The sequence below is a fragment of the Neolamprologus brichardi genome, chromosome 8 (genome assembly GCF_056152115.1).
Source record: "Neolamprologus brichardi isolate AB-2024 chromosome 8, ASM5615211v1, whole genome shotgun sequence".
Classification (NCBI taxonomy): domain Eukaryota; kingdom Metazoa; phylum Chordata; class Actinopteri; order Cichliformes; family Cichlidae; genus Neolamprologus; species Neolamprologus brichardi.
The window spans coordinates 16,070,208-16,091,664 of record NC_142111.1 but is presented as its reverse complement, the minus strand read 5'-3'; the positions used below and the strand labels follow the sequence as shown (position 1 = coordinate 16,091,664).

Sequence of the window (21,457 nt, the reverse complement as noted above, 5' to 3'; positions counted from 1 at the left end):
ACATGTCCGTTGCGAGCACTGCTGAGGAGCAGACTGAAAGAATCTTTCATTAACTTGTCTTTTCTTGTTACTTGCTCTGAATCTTGCTTTTGACTCGATCCAGCCGAGCTGAGTAGAACCGGGTGTAGTGTCAAAACCGCTCTTGAAATACGGCTTTGTCCCGTCAATTACAAACACTAATGAGTGAATTTTGCTTCCAAAAAAAATAAAAAGAATCTGAAGCCAGACACATTTTTATATGTGGAAAATAAATAAATAAGCTCAGCACCCCATGGTTAACTTTCCAATAGGCTTCGCAGAGAGCTCTGTTTGATGTGGATGCCTAGAGTTGACTGTGTTTGGACAGTCATGGGGTGGAGCTGCCAGGCTTTTAACTGCTCCAGAGAACACAACCCACCACAGAGCAGCACATAGGAGTCCCTCTGTCCCGAGGCTGGACACAAACTATCAACTGAGAGAATGAGAGCGAGAACCACAGTGGGATTCATTCCCGCACAGTCCTGGAGGCTAACGCAGCGGCAGTGAAACACCTTGAAGACCTTTGTAGTGCGATTCTCAAAAAGCATTTCATCTGCTCCACACTGCAGCGCTAAAAGAGATTAATATTAAATCTTCTATTCAAAACATTTTATTTCTCAACACTTGACAGCTACAGGTGAAGAGACGGGGCAGGCAAAAGCTTACTTTGTGAATTAAATCGTATTTAACTCACATCTGTCAAGGCAGGCAAGTATAAGACATACATTCAAAGGAGGTGGAAAGAAGTCATTGCTCCTATTTTGTGGTGTGGGAGGCATGCAATGCCTAATTTGAGAGAACGAACGTGCTTAAGTTATTACTGCAGGAAGGCAATCTGTCAAAGGCAGGCTGTTTTGGCATGTTGCATACCGCTGCTGAGATCATAGAGTCAGATTCTGCTTGCAATTACTGCTGAAGGACCTTGGATGCAGGCAGACGGCCATTAATCCTACTTCTGGCCTTGCACACTACGACATATCAAAATTCCCACTGTCCTCCATGCCACAGCTCTGGGAAAATGTACCAAAGCAGCCAAACCGCACTAGTGGAGTAATTGATGCCATCATTAATGTAATTAGGTACATTTAAATCAGCAGTATGCTATGGCTTTCTTTGATCTGCAATGTATGGGCATTTACAGGGGAGAGGAGACCACTCAAATGTACTCTATTAACAGAACGTTACTAGAGCCGAGGATGAAAAATGAGTTAGCAGGCCGGTAGCTTGTTAAGCGATCAGAGAAGCAGAATTGCAGTGTAAAAATTCAAATGCCCTGCATCTACAGCGTTCCTCAAATCCAGACAGTTGAGCATTTGAGAAGAAACAATGCAGTCTTCCGTTTAAAGACAGAAATGCTTCATTTACAAGTAATGAAGTCAGCTATGCTATGTTTGTGCTTATGGTGCTCAGCGCTAGCTAATTTCACTTTAGCTGTGTCAGTCTGCTGACTTTATTAGCCCATTCTACCAAGTTCACTAAACGTTATCCTATAATTTCTATTTGGGATTGTAATTGTAGCCACTGTTCAAGAAACATTATGTTATCTCTTGTTTTAGGTAACAGGGAAAAACGTATTATAGAAAAACACCAATATATATGTTGCAGTGTTGTACATGGATTGGATTTTAAATACTTAAATACATAGTTATACATGGTATATGTGTATAACTATGCTATATTTATATATGTTATATTATATTTTTGACTTTCTAATACATCATGTGTTATTTGAATGAATGTGTTATTTCAAATCTTTGAATGACTGATGTATTAATTGTTGTCTTTGAATATATTTGAAATTAAGTTGAGCAAACAGTAGAAAATATATGTCTGAAATGAAAGAGTTTAAAAATAAAGTAGCATAAAATTAATTACAAGTATGACCAAGCATGAATTCATTTACATGCTGTTAACCACTGTTGAAAGCATGATAAAGTATGATGGTCTTTGTGAAATAAAGTGCATTAGTAAAGCAGTAACACATGGAAAAACCCCAGTATACAGTTCTTACCACTAGATTACACAGCTTAGTAAATACACGGGATTCTGAGTGTGTTCAGTTTCTTTTCCACTGACATCCATATGTACAATGAAAACAGGCTCCCTTTAAAAGTCTGCTGCCTCTTTGTTGTCATCACCAAACCATGTTGTTTGCTATACAAAGGCTGTGGTTTCATCTGAGTGAAAGCAGCACACACACTGAAGAGAAAAGGGCTTCAAAGAGAGAGATTCATCATCGTGCCTCGCCCCTCCCACTCACAATACACCTACGCATCTCTGTGATCAGGTCATTGGGCTGTTTAATGTGGTATGACATTTTATCCCCACCTTAACTGTCTTAAAGCAGTGGGTTATGCATGGAGTCACTTCAGTATCGGCGAATGCCTGAGTTTCTTTAACCCACTGATAGGTTTAGTTGGGGAAAAAAAGGGAAGTTAATGTCCCTATCAAAGGAAAACGTTGACACTGCCATAACTATAGCTGTAAATGGCTTAAAAAGAGAAACTCAGAAGAGGATAAAGGTAATTTCATGAAAAGAAAAAGGAAACTTGAACTTTGTGTCCAAAAAGCAACCCTCAATGAATCTGAAGAAAATGCTGGCACGGGAGAATCCAGTTCCACGAACTGCAGCGGAAGATTTTGTCACGCGTCCAAATATCTGCATAGAGTGTCATGTTATGCCCGTGCATCTGCGTGTTCTGAATAACTAGCATGACTTCCGTGCAGATGGTCACAGGATGTGACCACCTCGTATCGCCTGTTCCCATCCATCTACCGCTAAATAGCTCCTTTGACACCCCGTGCCTGCGTCTCGCCTCACATGATAACCACCATTTTGAAAATAACACAAAGAAGAGATGAGCAGAAGTCTTCCTTTCTTTCACTTCCAAAACATCGCTTCACATGCACAGCGCACCCCACGAGAACTTTTGACCTGTTTGTGGCAGGCTGTGAGTCACGAGTTAGTTCTCTTGATATCACTCCTTTGAAATCTTAATGTCCAACTGCCCTTCTTCATGCCCCCCGCTCAACAGCTAAATCAGATTTATAACTACTGTCAAAGGCAGGGATGACAGATAAATTAATCTTCCCTTCACGAGTTTACATCTTGGGCATCTGGACTGCTGATCTTGCCCTAACAAGCGCAGAGGTCTTGGTGAGCTGTCTTTTAATGTTGATGTGTTCATGGCTGGAGATGAATGGCTCTGTCATAGGAATCTATTTATACAGCAGTTATATAGCAGTGCCACCAGATCCAGGACATTGCACTTGCCTAAGATGAGCAACAGCATCTGTTAGAGGAAGTCAGCAAATGACACTTTCTTTGGTTTTGGAGCACTGGTCAGTGTAATGTGTGCCTGTTACTGTCAGATTAAGCAATAAAAACGAAAACAAAACAAAACAGGAGAGCCAGCAATGATGGAAAAATGTTCTTTTCTTCATCAAACAAAGCACTCTGAGAGTTTATAATGTTTTTCGTAGAATCAAATATTTAGAAAAAGATGTATCTGGATATGAAATTGAATCAAAATATATTGTTTTTTAGCTGATGACTGCCATGATCTTTTATTATTCATTTGCACAATAATGAAAGGTGACACATTTTCAGAATTAATGCATCACAATAACTCACAATATTTTCAAGTGGACACAAATAACAGAAACCAACAACAAATCAACTGAATGGAGTCTAAGAAAAGATTCTTACATTTACTTTATGGACCATAATCCATTAGGACAGGCTAACATTTTGGTGTAAGGAAGATATTATTGAACAAAAAATGAAAAACAATGCTCTTCACACAATCGTCCTGTAACATAATGTACATTACTGTCTATGAATTCCAGGGAAACTAAAAATTGTAGCTTTCCACACTGGATCAAACTGAAGATATCTGGTGTTTAATAACTGAGCACTATGTCAGGTTCTAAACACAGACATTTACCAACAGGATTTGCTGACCATAGCAGCAAATCTGCATTTTTGTACCAATAGGAATCATCATACCAAACAGACACAAACAACAACGCACAACCGATAATGAAAACAGACTGCGTGATGATTCCACAGGAGGTCGACCCAAACACAGGACACAAGGAAGCGGATTATAAAGCCACAATCTTTTAATCCAAAAACATGCGATGGTCACAGACGTAAAGGCGGTCAGTCAAGGCAAATGATGAAAGCAGGAGGGACGCAAAAGGCACATGGAACTACATAAAAAAAAAATTTAAAAACTACTAGAAATCCTACAAACTTGACTACAAAAAGTACAAGAGCAGAATAATCAATTTTAAAGAAAAAACTAACAAAGACAGGAAGTGTCAAGAAATAACCAAACTACAACAAGGAAGGACTTCTCTGTAGAATAAATAGGGAAAAAAAATCTGAAACCATGACATAATGTGCTGGTGAAGTAAAACAAAGTAGACTGCTAAAGGTTGCTAAAGAAGTGACAGCTCAACCTAAAGAGCTGGCTCGCTTTCTCGCTTAGCTAGTTCACTTCTGAAATTCTGCAGCATACAAGCGTTTTCAAAATGTGCTGTCCAATTGTCGGTAAAGTGTCAGTCCATTGTTGGCAAATGCACTGGCTCTTATATAGCACTTTTCTACTGTCTTCACGCACACACTCACACTGATGGATGCATCAGGGGAAACTGGGACTTCAGTAGCTTGCACAAGAATTCTTTAGCATGCCTGGGATTGATCGACCAACATTCAGACTGGTAGATGACCCGACCTTTCAAAAAAGGATGATTATCCTTGGAATGCTTATTATCTAAAGATCTGTAAATGACAACTCAACTCAGTATTTTTCCTGTTAAAATGAAGTTTTTCCTCCCCACTGTCACCAAGTGCTTGTTCATAGGGGTTCATCTGATTGTTGAACTGCTATGTTATGATTTGATGATATATAATAAATACAGGGATGGGTGACTTTTAAAAGCAGTGGTCAGCCAAGCGAACTGGGTGCAACGGACAAAAGACGCAACCAGTTGGACTGATGTTCAGCCGCACCATTAGCTTGGAATAATAAACTAGGCATCTTCCAAATTTCAATCATCAAAATATAAATCAAAAGAAAAAAACAACACAATCTGAGATTAACATGGTACTATCATATAATTGGTGGAGAATTGTAGCCAGCTGAAAAACAGGACCACCGGGACTGCAGAACTCGAGCTTGTCATTGTCAGCCCACCCTCCTCAGTGCCTAACACACCTCCTCACCCCATCACATGAATCCCAGTCACCACCCTCCACTGCATCTGCAACAAAAGATACTTTGAGGTCATGCTCCTCTTCTTTGTGCCCACCACAGCGTGAGAACAGAACCACTCAAGACAAGGATGACTTAAGTGGCACTAATAATGAATAAAGTCCATCATATAAGGGAAAACCAGTAGTGCTCCGGAAGAAGCTCCAAAGCGATGCGCAAACAAATCAACTGTGAAGAATTTAATATTTTGTATAATTTTCCCGGCCTTTAAACTGAAATTATTTGACTTCCCTCATCAAACTGCGTAACGGACTTCATTGATGATAATATGTCTGAGCTTTAAGCCGCACCCCTCTCTATATTCATCGCCCCGAGAATCCTCTGTGGGGGTTTAAAACTTCAAACAGTTCCTCATGAAAAAGTCAGAAGGTGTCAGACATGTGTTCCCCCTCCTCGCACCCCTACCCTGCCGGCTTGCCAACACCAAAGGCCAGAATTGATTTTGTGTGAAGCAAGACCAGCTCCACCCCCATCAGGGATCACCTGCCTTACTCCCTGACTGTGCCTCTCACACAGCACTAACAATCAGGGGAAAACATCAAAATACTGACAAGATATCTGTGGTTATCAGAGTATATTTTGCTAATCATGCATCACATAGTGTAGAAGAATTGCAGAGCGCGTTTTGTACAAAGTGATTTCCTGTCAGAACATCTGACGGACGTTAAATTGTTACATTTAATTTCTTTCTACTCTAATTCCACATGGATGATCCTTGTGTATGAGCTAATAAAGTGAGGTTTATGTTAGATTCACGGCAGATTATGTGAGATAAGAGCATCGTCCTTCGACTCAGAAGGCTATAAAGCTAATCTAGCTGTAAATAAAAAAAAAATGCAGCATGAAAGGTCAGTCAAGAGCCAACAGAGATAAAAGTCTGAGATGGCTTTTCATGTAGGGTGATCCATTCACGATCCCCTTTAAATTAAACATTCCTTCCTGTTTGTCTGCATGTGCTCATCCTGGAAGGCACCGGCAACATAGAGCGGGTCAGTTTCTGATTTGTTTTGTGTTTTGAGTTCCTAAATTTGTTGTGATCCATCATCGCAACATCAAAATCTATTCTGATAAGTTGTTTAAGGAGAATTCAAAAGGTTAATCCAGTTTAAGTAAGCTATTTTTTTTTCCTATGGAAGACATTTTGACTTGTCAGAGCAGGTGTAGCACAGCTGTAGCCAACGCCATTGTGTATTTAATAACATTACTAATGGCTCGGTTTGTTGTGCGTTCCAGTAAGCCAAGCCAGCAAGTGTGTTTAATAACAGGACCGGAACAGCTAAATACAATGCAGCTATCATTAATGTAATGGCTTGCACCTGCTTTCTTCCCACTGTGACAAGTTAGCTTCCACCAATAGCAAAAAATGTTGTGTTGAGCTGATTGCTCAGCTTGCTTTTGTTTACTGACCGATTCAATAAATGAGTTGAAAGTAAATAAAAATGTAGTAAATACACAGTTTTTACTTAAAATGATAGTTTTGTCCGTCAATGGCAGCCATGAATTCCAGTTGACTGTTTGTTGACATTATCTGATAAATGTTCACTCCATGTCTCGTGAACTTCCTCTCACAAGTTGGATAACAGACAATTCATTGAAGGCACTGAGCTCCAGTGGCTACTATCGCCACTCCATCATAGACAGAATTACAGCTAACAGCTTCTTCTCTAAATATTTCTCGTCTGGCTGCGCTTTGGGTCATTGTTCTGCTGCAAGAGGAAATTGACTTCAATTATTTGATAATGTTCCTCATTCCTAGATCTGAAATCAACTTACCATAAGCTAAATTGTTTCAATGGTTTACGGTATAAAAGGCATGTGCTAATGTAATGCCTGCACCTCATTAGCAGGCTACTCGTGAACCATGCTAACATTTCTGTCTGTGTCTTTCAACAAAATAAAATGTTGATATTTAAGGACATAGGAGAATCTCTTTGGGTTCCTTTGTTGTGGTGTAAAACTGGATATTTAAAATCGTGTAATTCTACTGGTACGGATACTTGTTTCTAAATTTCTGGCACGGTGGCATCCCTAAGCTGTACTCGTTTTTTCTTATCTTTCTCTCTCTACAGTTGAAATTGTTGAACTTCCATCAAGAAGACCCGCACCCAGGTGTCACCTCTTCACTGTTGCTGTTAGCTCGTGTTTCGTACCTACTTTTTAATGAACCTGCCAGCTGAGGATCAGTGAGGATCCCTTTCTTAAGCGCTTGTTAGTTATCCACCGGGGTCTTCCTCTTGTCTTTATATTCTAATCAGAGCCACTTTGAGTTGTTTCATGAAGGGAGTAGTACACGCCTTTGCATGAAATTGTTTTCATGTTTTTAGCCAGTTGAAAAAAAGTTCTCGTTTTGTTCTTTTGTAATAACCTTGTAACATTTTAACATGCTAAATTTGCAATAGGTGGCACGATGTGAAATCTGTACACCTACATAGATTCCACTAAAAATATTTACTGTTATATATAAACTTAATTCATCATTTCTGATCATTTTAACAAACAAGTCCAATTTCGAAAGTCATCTAGAAATTATCCTAAACTTCGAAGCAGTAAGGTAGTAAAGCTTTGTTATTATTGCTGGTTGATATTTTAGAGAAAACTACAAGAACACAGTTTGAAATAAACCCAAACACTCACAGAAGTTTAAGTTCTAGCATTGTCACAGATAACGCTTACCTCAGCACCAGCAATCAATGAAACTGCGAGCGAGTTGTGCAGTACTTTACTAAAAGGATACCTAAACACATTACAAAACCAAAGCTGAACATAAAATCCTAATGGCAAGCTAACATTTAATGATGTGTTTAAGTGCTAGGGAAGTTTATGCATTATGATAGAGCATCCATAAAAACTCAGTTTAACACAGCTGACTTCACTCATTAAATATTAATGCATTTTAACAGATTTGACATAATGTTATTTTCCTACCTACTAACAACATGTGTCATTCATGCTATGTAATAGCTTAATAAAAGCATCTATAAAGCAGAAGGGAAGCATATGAAAGGCCCAGAACAGGCAGGGAAACAAGCAGCCATGAATGTGTTTTGGAATGGAGGTTTTAGGAGCCTGGCGTCAATGTGACGCGACTTCCTTATTTTTAACACTGGGCACTTCAACCACTGGCTTGATGTCAACCTCTCATTCTAATGGACAGCCACAAAGCTGACAGGCCGTAAATCAGAGGAACTATAGAAAGCCATTAGTCCTGGGATACACAATAAAAAGCGGTAATGGTCTCATAAAGCCTGCAACACCACAGCAGACATTCTGATTCTGTCTATTAAGGGCTGCACAGAGCCTCGGATGAGTGAAAATAAGGAAGCCATTTTTCTTTTGTGCATTGTTGCCTGGGGTCTCGTGCTCATGATCAATGTACAGCAAGATGCACTGCGCTGAGAGCTATTTATTTACACTGTACTCCAGCTGAGTGAATGTTAGAGGAGAACATTGTGATTATGAAGTGCTTCTATTGAGCCTCTATGCTACAGATGCCTCATTGATTTACTGTGAGTTGATTATAAATGCCATATGTGCTCAGAGTGCTGGTTATGGAACCAAGAACAACAGTTTACATTAGTTTTTTTTAATGAGCACGATGTCATACTCAAATTGTAAACAACAACATGCTTACCTTTAGTGCTCTCCTTTAGTCTTGTATGATGGGTGGGAGTGGAACTTCGTGTCTACTGTTAATAGCAGCAGTAGTAGTACTCCTCTAGGAAATATGAACAGCTTTACCAGATTCATGGTAATCTATCCAATAATGTTGAAATATTTCAGCCTGGGACTAGATCTACAGACCACAAACAAACTGGCATTATCATCCCCATACAGCCATGACTAAAAATGACATAGGACTATATAACAGCAACATCTCGTTCTAGTGATCTTCAGTCTTTATCTTTCTAAAGCTTGCTTTTGTTATTTGGTGTCAGACAGAGATATCGCCATGAAAAGAATTCTTTGAAACTGTTTTCTACTGATAAAACGTCCCATTTAACTTTTCCACTGTTTAAACTATTACTAACGCATTTCTACAGGACGTCACGGACTGTAACTCCAAAACCACGGCAGAAGTAATCTAAACTTTGGGGATGGTCGTGTAAGACTTAAGGTTTGTGTTTTGTTTTACATTTACTTTAACTATATCTGCTTTCCCTATTTTTGGGAAGGCTATTCCAGAAGTTTAAAGTTAGACTGTTTTATCCATTACCAAAATACCAGTTTTGATGTGTACTGGGTGTCAATGTCATGCTGGAACAAATAATTGTGTCCAAGTTTCAGGTTTTGACAGTTGTTATGCTGTTCTTAGGTTTGGAAGTCTCGCTTTTACTCCTTTAAAGATATCTTATGTCCTTGAGGCCAAATAGCTCAGTTTATGTCTTGTCTGACCATAAAAGCTTTCTTCAGAAGGTCTTTGGTTTGTTCCTATGGGCAGCTGTTAGTGTCACTAAAGTTTGAAGGTGTAGTTTTTGGAGGAGGGACGTCTTTTTCATGGACAGTTAATGGCAGGCTAGAGTCTTGGTGGTTCATGGGTTGTTCCTGAACATCCTTCTGTCATCTGAGGGTGACAATCTGGGTCTTCTTTCAGACACTGAAAAAGTGGCAACATATCTGCATAACTTGGACTTATGATGATTAACAGTTGTTTGAAATGATCTTTGAATCTGCAGTTGTTTAGAAGTGACTCCAAGAGACCTTCCCGACTCGTGTAAATCTACAAGTCTCCTTCTTAGATCGTTACCGAGTTCCTTGGACTTGTTCTCAGTATTGGTCAATCCAATGACTTCTGTCAAACAAATCTTTTTTACCCAGCAAAGCTGTAGTCAATCAAGTTAACTAATGAGAAGTTAATAGGCCTCGGCCTTGTCAAGTTAAAAGCCACTGTAGATATGTGCTGTACAATGATTCCACCTGAAAAAAGAGCAGTTCAAAGAAATTGTTCAAACCCAAAATCTAGCTTGACATGCCCATGATGGATGGATGTAAACCTCTAACCACAACTGTACAAAGTCAGTGTAGTTCAACTGAGTTCATATAGAAATAGAGCAGATATTTGTCTGTGAATCCAGTATGCTCAAACTAGACTCGAACTCTCGATGCAATCGTTTCCAGTTTATGTTGCATTTGAGAAAGTGTAATGTTGTACATAACTGGTAAAAACGGCTCTGAATAGTCGCCTTCCAGAAAAATTTCAAGAATAAATACAATGTGGAGAAACAAAATGCCAAAATTTTAGACTGATGATTTTAAATAAGCTTCAAATGAAGGCTGGTGGCTCATGATAGCTTTCGATGTTCAACATAACAAATCTAATTTACCAGAAAGCATCTTTTTGAAACCGCGCCAACCTTATTTAGCTATTCCAAAACCCGATGCCAGATGTCTAAATAATTTCACCAGATCAACCCAAATTTCCCCTCTCAAAAGATAAGAAAGTGTTCTGAGTGACATTTCAACAGGCTGTTCCCAACTTCCAGCAAGATTGAACTTGCCTGAAGACAATGACAAGCTCCTCTCTGTCTGATGTCACTTCCCATTTCCAGGCCGACTGCTATCTGCTACTGGCTTCTGCCAATAATAGCTCATCAAAACAACACAACCCTTCTTGGCACCAAAATAAAGGCTGCGGTCCGCGTCTGTGCCACTCAGTTGTCAATTAAGACTCCTCTTCACACTGACACTTGTGACTTAAAAGAAACAGTCGAGAATGTGATGAATTTGAGCCGACAGATGAGAAGGCAGTGCGCTGCGTTGCAGTACCATAGTGCGCTTGAGATATGGATAACAACTGACACAACTGGCAGGTCTTATGAAGTTTGATTTCATTTGTCAGGCTTGCTTGCTCCCTCACTTTTCAATCATCGTGGTAATAGCTCATTCTGATCGCCTGAAGACACTCACTCTCACTTCCATTTAAAATGCAAAGACATAAATATAGTAGGTGCCGCTATGGGCTGCACATCAAGATGGCATTTGTTGTATCCGAGATTCTGTAAATTCACATGTTTAAATGCGTGTAATATAAGTATCAGCGAGGATACTGAACCAGGTTTCGGGTGCTTACAAAGGTGTCGTGATCTCTAGAAGTGACAAGGTTTTGCAAAAGAAAGAAATAAAAATGAAAATACATATAAATGAACACATATCACATAAACCATAAATGACAAGGAAATAACCATCAACCTTGGTATTTGATCGCTAAGTAGACAAATGTAGCAGTAAGTGTCCAAGCCTGTCTTGGCGAATACCTTGCATGCTTGTCTCCAGCCGACCACATGACGCTAATTCCCGACTGAAGCGCTCCTCCTGTGCAGCCCTAATCCTGCCTGTGAAATGTGACAAGATCATTCTTAAGGCCTACTTTAGTCTGAATAATCTGCCCATCACAGACATTCATCCCAACCTGCACAGTGCCTCCAGCATCATAACACGCTACCTGTATGTTTTCACCATGACTTAGGCACCATAAATTAAATCTCCGTATGTCCATGTGGAAATTTTACATTGATTGCACTGCAAACATTATGAACAGTGTCCAGAAGTATTACTGCAAATGATCAATTAATTGCGTCAAAACACAACAGGAATTCTTAAGTTATGATAAACAATTCATTAAGCTCTTTTCTTGGTTTGTTTGTTTGTTTTATATCCTTGCAAATGCATTAATATCTTGATTTTTGGAAATGGTGATCCGACAAACACGAAATTCGGCAAAATAAATAAGCCCGATCAAGTTGCATGCCATAATCTCATGAGTGCTTTCCTTGTTTTCTTAAAGCTAATAAAAGTACAGTACAGTGGATCTCACAGGCGCTTCTTGAAGTTTCCACAAAGTTCTGTACCAATAATATGGCAGCTGTCAGATTGAATTGAGCGACTGGTTCCCGACGCTAACATGAAGGTTAGGTGAAGTTAACTCTTCTTTACAGCATGACTACAAGCTGCCAGGATCCTCACCTTCCCGATGGCAAGTGGACGACAGCATATAATCTCCACGGGCTTTACTTTCTACTCCTGACCAGCTTTAACTAATTGAGAAGACAAAGTGAAAAAGACCCTTCACTGCCACGATCTTGGCTGCACCTCAACTTTTCTAACTCTCTCAGTCATGCTGCGCTCCTGTCGTCTGACTTCCGGCGAGACGGCATAAGTTCTTCGTGTCAGCTCCGAGTTGAGAGCTTGCAAATGAAGTCAACGCTGCAGTATTTGACACTCAGATTGGGGCGTGTGTGTGGGTGGGTGGGGGCGAGGAAAATATCTTGGGTGTAGTCAAGGGGAATGGGTATGACTTCTAAGTATCTGAAATGTCCTGTCTTAAACACATAATATCCGTAATACTTCCTGACACATTCGCCTATAACCTCTTATTCTGTGCCAGCTTCTGTGGGTCCCTTTTTTCTCTCTCTGGGCGTAGAAGAAAAGCAGTCTATTTTCTTGTCATATTTGCTTGAAAGGGGACTCTCAACTTGGAGTCTAATTTCCTGCACTTTAAAGACAGTCCACATGCAAGGTGCATTACCATGCTATCAAGGTGATGGGAGCAATTTCAAACTGTCAGTCAGTCATGGAAATATCAGAGAGACTTAATGTCTAGTGCAACCTGTCAAAGGCTCCTGTGAAGAGGTGGAGAGCATAATCTGAGTTTTATTCACTCAGTACCATTTACTTGTCAGTGTGGCTCTCTGTTTCACTCTAGATGGTAGCTCATAAGGAGATGGGGATATAATATGCCCATATGTATAGAAATATATATGTATAGAAAGTGGGAGAGAGCTACTTAAATGAAGAAGTCACTATGGCAGGTTTAAAAATGTATAAGAAGACCAAAGACAAAGAAGGAAAATGTAGAGCTGCTGCATATCAACAGAGAGCACTTATGTACCAAGTACCATAGCTTCACCCCGAGTATAAAACTGCTCCATCTCGTATGATCTTACAGCGCTTGCTTCACAGACAGCAGTTAGTTAAGGCTGTTAATTTCCCGATAGACGCACCACTCTGGGTGACACACTGGGGCTGTACTTAACCATTATTAATGTGACAGGCCTCACTGCAAAGCAAATCAATTAAACAGGAGCAATCACCATAGTCTGGATAACGGCCCTTTTAAGGCTGTTTTCATGTGACAAGGAGGTCCTCGATCCAGGCCTCTGCGCCGAGACCTGACAGGTCAAGAAAGCGGCATGAAACAATAGCACCTTCTAACCATCATCTCCCCTTTTTACCTGTCAGATCCAGTCCGCCTGTCTGGCTGCTGACGCGGCGTGCCCTGCGCCGCCTGCCACAAGGTGAATTTTCATGTCATGTCGAGGGAATTTCTTATTCCATTTGCTCGACATTATAATGCCGCATTTATCGACCATATCCTCTTTTTGAAAGCTATATGTCAGGGCGCATGGGTTTTTGTCATTTTTTCCAACAGATTCAGTTACTTGTCCCTCGTGATTAGCTCAACGTACACGTGCAAGCATAAAGGGAGCATAATATCAAAAGTGGAGCACGCACTTACCTTAGCGCTTTTCAGGCGATTCTTTCGCTTGTGACCTCTGAAGTGTCTGAAAGGGTGGAAGGAAAGCTGCTTTCAAAAAAACACCACTTTTTACACTTGCTCTCGATGTTGGTTGTCGTTCCATTTTTTTTTATAAAAAGACAAAAAATTATATAAAACCAGCTGAAATATATTACAACCATGCTTTTGTCTAATCAACCCTGTTGTGCAGACCATCCATCAGCCCGCAAAACTGAATTATGCAATACCCATTATATAATTATACATTATACAATACAGTCATGATAGAAGCTCCTGACAGGGTGACCCTAATTGCCATTGTTTTCCATTTTTAATAATCCCCAGAGATAAATTGTCAAGTCGTCTCCAGTGCTTCAGCACAGAAAAACCACCACCTGAAAATAAAACGAAGACTAAAAGCTAAACTAAAAACACAAAAAGTGCCACAAAGAGGACAGAGGAAAGTCTTCACCTCTGATCTCTCTTATTTTACTTCCATATGAATCCTCAATAAAAAATATTTTGATGGGCAAAATGTAGAAGCAAATAAAAATTGTCAAAGCGATGTGAAAGATGCATTTCTTTGTATTTTCTTTGCCCATTAAGGCAAAAGATAAGCGTGGTCCTAATGGTTAACAGAACAGAACTCAGAAAAATAGAAAAGCTGTTTCTAAGGATCATTACTGAATGTGTGTTTCTAAAACACATGGATTAAATATCTAATTTCAGATGATAAATTAGGGCTATGTTTTTGGATATTTTTAATAATAAAGGCCAGAGAAGATGCTTTAATGAAGAAATGGATGCAAAAAGAACGGGGTGAATTAAACCTGATTTCTTTTTTTTATTTGCAGAACTTAAAGTTCAGACATTTTTGCTGAATTCGTTATTAAATGTGAGCTGGAGGGAACTTTTGTAGAAGAAAACGTGAATTAGTCCTTTAAAAAGAAATAAACAAACCCTTAATATTTAATGGTAAAGCCCAGAGATATGCTTTCTTTCGGTGTAATCACCAACTAGAGGTACCCAGCCCTGCTTGTAAACGTTTGTATTTGCATGGATTCCGGGTGATTCATAAATGTGTCCTTGTGTGAAATACTAGCGGGAGATTTCAAGCTTTCTGTTTCAAAGTAATGAATTGCGGCGACGGAAAAAAAATGTGAAGCCATTTAAGGATAAAGCCGAGAATTTGGTGTCTGCCGCTGCGAGCCATCCATCACGTCCACAATAAAGGAGCTTTTGCCTGACGGTCGAAATTTATGGTCGCCCTTCTCTGCCCTAATAACTCAAAGCGCTGTGTCAGAGCCTGACAGCCGTTGCCGAAAACAGCACCCCTTTTATCAATCAAAAAACACTTGCATATGTTTAACTTTCGCCTGATCAGCAAGACATTTATAGGCTATTGAGTAATAAGATAAGTGGGTCTATTTCGATGGGAAGAAATGTGGACGCTTTAATGATTAATGGCAGCCACAAGAGAGTTTTTTAAGCGCTCTTGGAACAAAAAGAAGGATTTTTTGGCATGAGTGCGGAGGAAATGTGGAGGTGTATTTTTTAATTTCCTACACCCAGAAAAAAAATATATAATAATGATAATCACTTGGAAAAAATTACATGCTATTAAATCAGTGTCTGTAGCAGAATTACAGCGCCATATAAAAATACCTTGGAGCTTATCTCCAATTAAACAAATTGCTGTTTTTAGTTTGACCAGACCAGGCGGTGTAAAGCGGCCCTGTGCGGTGATGGAGCGGTTAGGGGAAATAATACAACACGTATTATCTGCCCTTCTCGTGGATTCACTTTGCAGCTTTTGACCTGAGCATGGCTGAGAAGAGGCAAAAAATAAATAAATAAAATAAATCTGCAGACAGTTGACTGGCAGGACAGGGAACTGACAGATGACAGGCTGTGATTGAGGGAGAAAGTTGCCGAACATGTGAAACATGGCGATAGATGTCGCACACTGTAGGCAGGGGATGTGACCTTACAAGTCCCTCGCTTTATTACTTTTTATTGTTTTGAGTAACTGGGTCCAAAGACCGTCTCCTCTATTAACTGCAGTCTAGTTATGCAAAGAAGATGCAGATTTTAAAGCAGATTTTAGCCGCAGGTGATAGTTTGTCCACTCCTACTCTTCTCTTTAGGGGAAATAAATGTCGGCTGTACAAACGTTTCAAAACAAATCTTTTCATAATCTTTGTCATCTTTATTCCATCCCCCTCCCCCCCTCCCCCAAATTTTTTTTCTTTAAAAAACCCACACACAGGATGCAGGTGCAGCGCATGCGTCAAAGTGCCAATTACGCAAAAGGCGCGTGTAAAGTCTGGAAATTAAAAGCGCTCGGAGTGGGGGAAATATGAAACAGACACCCGTGTGAGCAGGAAACGTCACATTACCTCGACCCTCTGATCACATCGGCATCTCTTTTTGATTGGGGGGCTGCACGGGCAGCAATCCGCGGACTGATTCAGATGCTGCTAGTGAGGAGGCGGAGTGATCCCTCCTGCCCGCAACCCACGTAAACCGTGCCCGCTCTCGGACCCACAGCCACAGTGTTAGAGCGACGCCGGAGATGAAGCAGCGAGGCTGAGAAGCGCACGGATTCTGCTCACAAACTCCGCGTCTCTTCCGAGGATTTAACAGTGATTTTCTTTTATTTCTGGCAGCGGCTCCAACCGTCAGACGTTTTGAGTGCTGGCTTTCTTAACCCTACCCATGGCATTTTTCAACCATTTATAGGAGAATTGGGTCATGATCACATCGCCCACGGTCTCTGTCCTGAGAAATAGCACAAATCTAGCGTGGGAGAGCGGCTCCTCGGGGGAGAAGGGAGCAGTGAAGATAAGCCAACTATCCGTCTACAACTCCGTCTCTCCCGCAGACCCTACTCGACAAGCCAGTCGTCTTCCCATAAAGGTTTTGAAAATGCTTACGGCACGGGCAGGACACATTTTACACCCGGAGTACCTACAGCCGTTACCGTCCACTCCTATCAGTCCCATCGAGGTAAGCGCTACAGCGGTTAAAATAAAACACGTTATTTTTATTCGCTTATTCTCAAACTACTCCGAAATTGCAGGACACCAGAGCTCCCACCCCGACACGAGTGGACAAACTGTGGTCAAGATTTTTATTTAGGCTATGTGTTGAAATACAGTAGAATAAACTGTACTCTCGATGTTCTACTCACTTCAGACTTTAACGACCTTTTTATGCAAACTGATGCCAATATTTTGAACGTCATTCCGTCGTGTTGTACAATATTATCTTCCACCTAATGTAGATCAGCTACGTGTGTGCGCCTTCCTCCTTTACATACCTATTATGCTGAGTTGTTTTGAGTTTCATCCCGAGATAACTTTATGCGCAGTGCGTAAAATGCGCGAAACGGTCATATGTGACTATTTATCGCAAAATATTACATGTACGTGTGAGTGTTTTCGTGAATTTTTTTAACGTTGTGTTTGTTTCGAATTCTCAGCTGGATGCCAAGAAGAGTCCGCTGGCCCTTCTGGCCCAAACATGCTCTCAGATCGGCAAACCGGATCCGCCGTCCTCCTCCAAGCTGTCCTCTGTAACCTCCAATGGATCTAGCGACAAGGAGGCCAAATCTGGCCCGCTGAAGATGAGCGACATCGGAGCCGACGACAAATCGAGCTTCAAACCTTACTCGAAATCATCAGAGAAGAAGGACTCGAGCAGCAGCCTCAGTGGAGATAAAACCAGTTTCCGAGTGCCTAGCGCCACCTGCCAGCCGTTCACCCCCAGGACAGGCAGCCCCGGCTCCTGCACCTCCGTTTCTCCTCTGCCATCTGAAGGCAAAGCGGGGGACAAGGAGGAAAAGAAGGAGTCTGATAGCAATAAAAGCACTACGACGGAGAGCAACGGCAGCCACGGGATAAGTGGGATTACCTCTGACGGCAACCAGCAACAAGAAAACACATCTGGATCCAAGGCTGTTACATCAGACTCCATATCTGTAACTTCGTCATCATCATCCGTCCTCGGCTCCGGGCTGGTGGCCCCTGTCTCCCCCTATAAGCCCGGTCATACAGTTTTTCCTTTACCGCCTGCTGGTATTTCCTATCCTGGAAGTTTAGCCGGTGCATATGCGGGTTATCCGCAGCCGTTTCTCCCTCCTGGAATGACCCTTGACCCCACCAAATCCAGCAGCCAGCTTTTAAGCGCACAGTTTGCTGCTGCCAGCTCGCTGGGATGCAGCAAAGCGGGAACGAGCCCCTTGGCTGGAGCATCCCCACCGTCTCTAATGTCTGCTAGTCTGTGTCGAGACCCCTACTGCCTGAGTTACCACTGCACGAGCCATTTGTCCGGCGCATCCAGCGCTAACTGCGCACATGACTCTGCGGCAGCTGCGGCAGCTGCCTCGGCGCTCAAGTCTGGATACCCGCTCATGTACCCGACGCACCCGTTACACGGCGTGCATTCCACGACCCCTTCTTTCAGCGGACATCCCTTATATCCTTACGGGTTTATGCTGCCCAACGACCCCCTGCCGCACGTGTGCAACTGGGTGTCGGCGAACGGACCTTGCGATAAGCGCTTTTCATCCTCCGAGGAGCTCCTCGGCCACTTGCGGACTCACACGGCCTTTGCCGGCACGGAGAAGTTGATATCTGGGTACCCGGGGTCGTCTTCTCTTGCTAACGCTGCTGCTGCTGCTGCTATGGCTTGTCACATGCACATGCCTCCAAACGGAAGCCCGAGCAGCCCGAGCACGCTGGCCCTCAGGGGCCCTCACCACCCCCTCGGACTCAGCAGTCGCTACCACCCGTATTCAAAGAGCCCCCTGCCCACTCCCGGGGCCCCGGTGCCCGTGCCCGCGGCTACCGGACCATATTACTCCCCGTACGCCTTGTATGGACAAAGACTGACGACAGCATCGGCCTTAGGATATCAGTAGTGACAGAGAATTACACATTTATAAAGGAGATTTAGGCCCAATGAGTTTTATATTGTACTTAATGCAGGGATTGGATCCAGGTGGGGATCAGTGTATTTATTTGCGATAGCTTCAAGCGTGACTAAAATAAAAAATAATTATAATATAAAATTTCAAAAGCCTCAATGTGCATTATTTTTACACAGGAGAAAAGCGTCTTTGCAAGTTAAATAAAGTTAGGACCCTTTTTCTTTCTTTCTTTTGAGTAATGTGGAGTTTATTGTTTATTTGATTTATTGTCGACTGGTGGGGTTTTGTAAAGCAAAAGGTTATTTTAAAATGTGCCTTACTCAGAGGGATTAGGGGGCTGCCAGAGCTGAGTGCGTGATGGAGTGATGGACGTGGAAAATCAATCAGAGCAGTTTCTTACAGAACTGGCATCGATTTATTTTATTTTATTTATTTATTTTTTGGTGGGAGAGATAAATGTTTCATGAGGGCGTTTGATTTACCTGAAGAGTATAAGACAGCTGTTTGGTGGGTTGTTTTTTTTTTTACATTTATTTATTTTATTTTAAGGCTCCCTTTTTATTTTTAAGTATAGGACAGGGTTAAATCAGGTCAACAGTTTTAATTTACAATAAGAGCATTTTTTTTGTTGTTGTTTTTGCTGTGTTAGTTTGACTATATATATATATATATATAATTAATTATTTAACTTCCCCAACTTTATTTTATTACTAAAGTTGGGGAAGATGTATAATATCTGACTGACATTTATGGCAGAATTTTGAATATACTCCCTTTTATTCACAACTGTGTTTTTGCTTCTGGTCTCACCATGAGGCTCATAATGGGGTTTTTAAACGGGCCCAAGGATAGAGAAGCAATAACTGCAAAACCTTTGAAGGCTTCTATGAGCATCTGCTGTTTTTATTTTATTAAGTTTTAGTAACAAGAAGCAAGAAAAAAAAGAACAAGAAAAAAAACACCACTTTGTGCTGCAGCTACAGTAGGTGTGTGTGTGTGTGTGCAAATGTGTGCTCAGATACAAAATCTTTTGGGCTCATCAAAACATGCTGAATCTTCTCAATCACGCGGTCATGGATTATTGTTTCATTAACGAAGACAAATGAGCTCCTGATACCAGCGAGGCGCTCGCTAAACAAAGATTTACGATGACACCAGATGTGGGACGTTTCCACAGCTTTTGTGATTGCTGTAATGAAGCCATGAAGCAGAGAGCATGAAATAAAGTGAGGCCTAACTATTTAATCAGCCCCCTTAAAACAAATCAACTAAATCAAGCCAGCAGTGTCATTATCCATCCTCAGTAAATCAGGCTGTTCTCCAGCAATAAAATCACCATCATTAATGGTCAGATGTCATATTCATCAAATCCAGCAATCCTTCATGTAGATGAGGCCTAAACATAGCTCAGTGATAGATGGTAATAAAGCTGCTAACCTATATTTCAGCACCGCGACCAGTCAGCCACGGAGTCGGCGTAGATCATATGTGATGCATCTTTTTTCATTTACAAACAGCACATTAATATGATGTGAACAAATTGGGTCACGATCTGTGAACTTATTGCTCGAAGGCTGATTGATGTTTGACTCTGCTGAAGAAATTCACACATCTTCACAAGCATATAAACCCGCTAATAAATGATTCAGTTTCAGTTCAATTTTATTAGCAGTGGTTAATGAGCTAGTTTAAATTTAAGGATGGGCCTAAAAGTCTGTGCGTGTGACTAGATTAAATGTAGACGTGCTTATTTGCTTTGCGTTGTTAAGTTGTTTTTCCTAACTAAAAAAAAAAAAAAAAAAAAAAAAAAAAAAGGTGGCTTAGTGGTGTAGTGGTTAGCCCTCTCCCCTCACAGTATGAAGGCCCTAGGTTTGAATCCACTGGCCAGCTGGGAAGTGTGCCTGTTGTTGTCCCTCCTGATATTCGTCCTTCCTCCCACAGACATGTTTCTCAGTTTAACTGATGATTCTAAATCGGCTGTAGGTGTGAATGGTTGTCTCTCTATGCTTGCAACCTGTCAAGGGTGCACCACACCTTTCATCCAGTGATAGCTGGAACAGGATCCACCCTGAACTGTACAAATGGATGGACTTTCAAATAATCCTGAACCAATGAAGTGAACAGCATTTTGTTGCTATCAGAAATGATACTCTATTTGCCGTCTTTGGTTTGGAATTTAAATTAAAAGGACAAAAAACAAAAACAAAACATACATTAATATGTTGTCAACCCAAACAGCACAACCCTGGAGGTGTGTGAATGGTCCGCAGTGCTAATTCACTAACAATACTGTCGATTCCACAATGTTTTCTTTCTGTTTTAAGAGGAAGAAACAAGCTAATATCTAAAGTAGCGATTCCTTTTAAGCTATCTGCATTATGAGTGTTGTAGCACGATCTCCAGCCTTTGTGGTCTCATACAGCATCAGTGTTTCTGTCAGCGTTTTGAATCCCTTATCCTATATTTTCTCTGGACACAGATTATTGATAGGCTATATTAGTGTTTATTACATTAACCGTGTTAGTGGGCTTCACATATAACAGTTGCAAATTAAGTAAGCCCGATCAAAACTGATATTTTCCTTTTTCAGCAGAAATGAAGAAGCAAACATTTGATCCTATTTGAAAGAGTGCTTATTAATAAAAGGTATGAAACAAATAGCTAATCTTCCATATTTAAAACATTTTTTTTTAAAAGCATATCAGTCACATG

The 21,457-nt window shown here is 41.0% G+C and overlaps 1 protein-coding gene across 1 annotated transcript; it reads left to right on the top strand.

The window, feature by feature from the left end:
- The first annotated feature begins 16,159 nt into the window (after positions 1–16,159).
- On the top strand, positions 16,160–18,886 carry LOC102790377 (zinc finger protein 503-like). Its single transcript, XM_006791125.3, has 2 exons — positions 16,160–16,821; positions 17,297–18,886. The coding sequence occupies exons 1-2, from the start codon at positions 16,567–16,569 to the stop codon at positions 18,734–18,736; spliced, it is 1,695 nt and encodes a 564-aa protein (XP_006791188.1). The 5' UTR covers positions 16,160–16,566; the 3' UTR covers positions 18,737–18,886.
- The last annotated feature ends 2,571 nt before the right edge of the window (positions 18,887–21,457 follow it).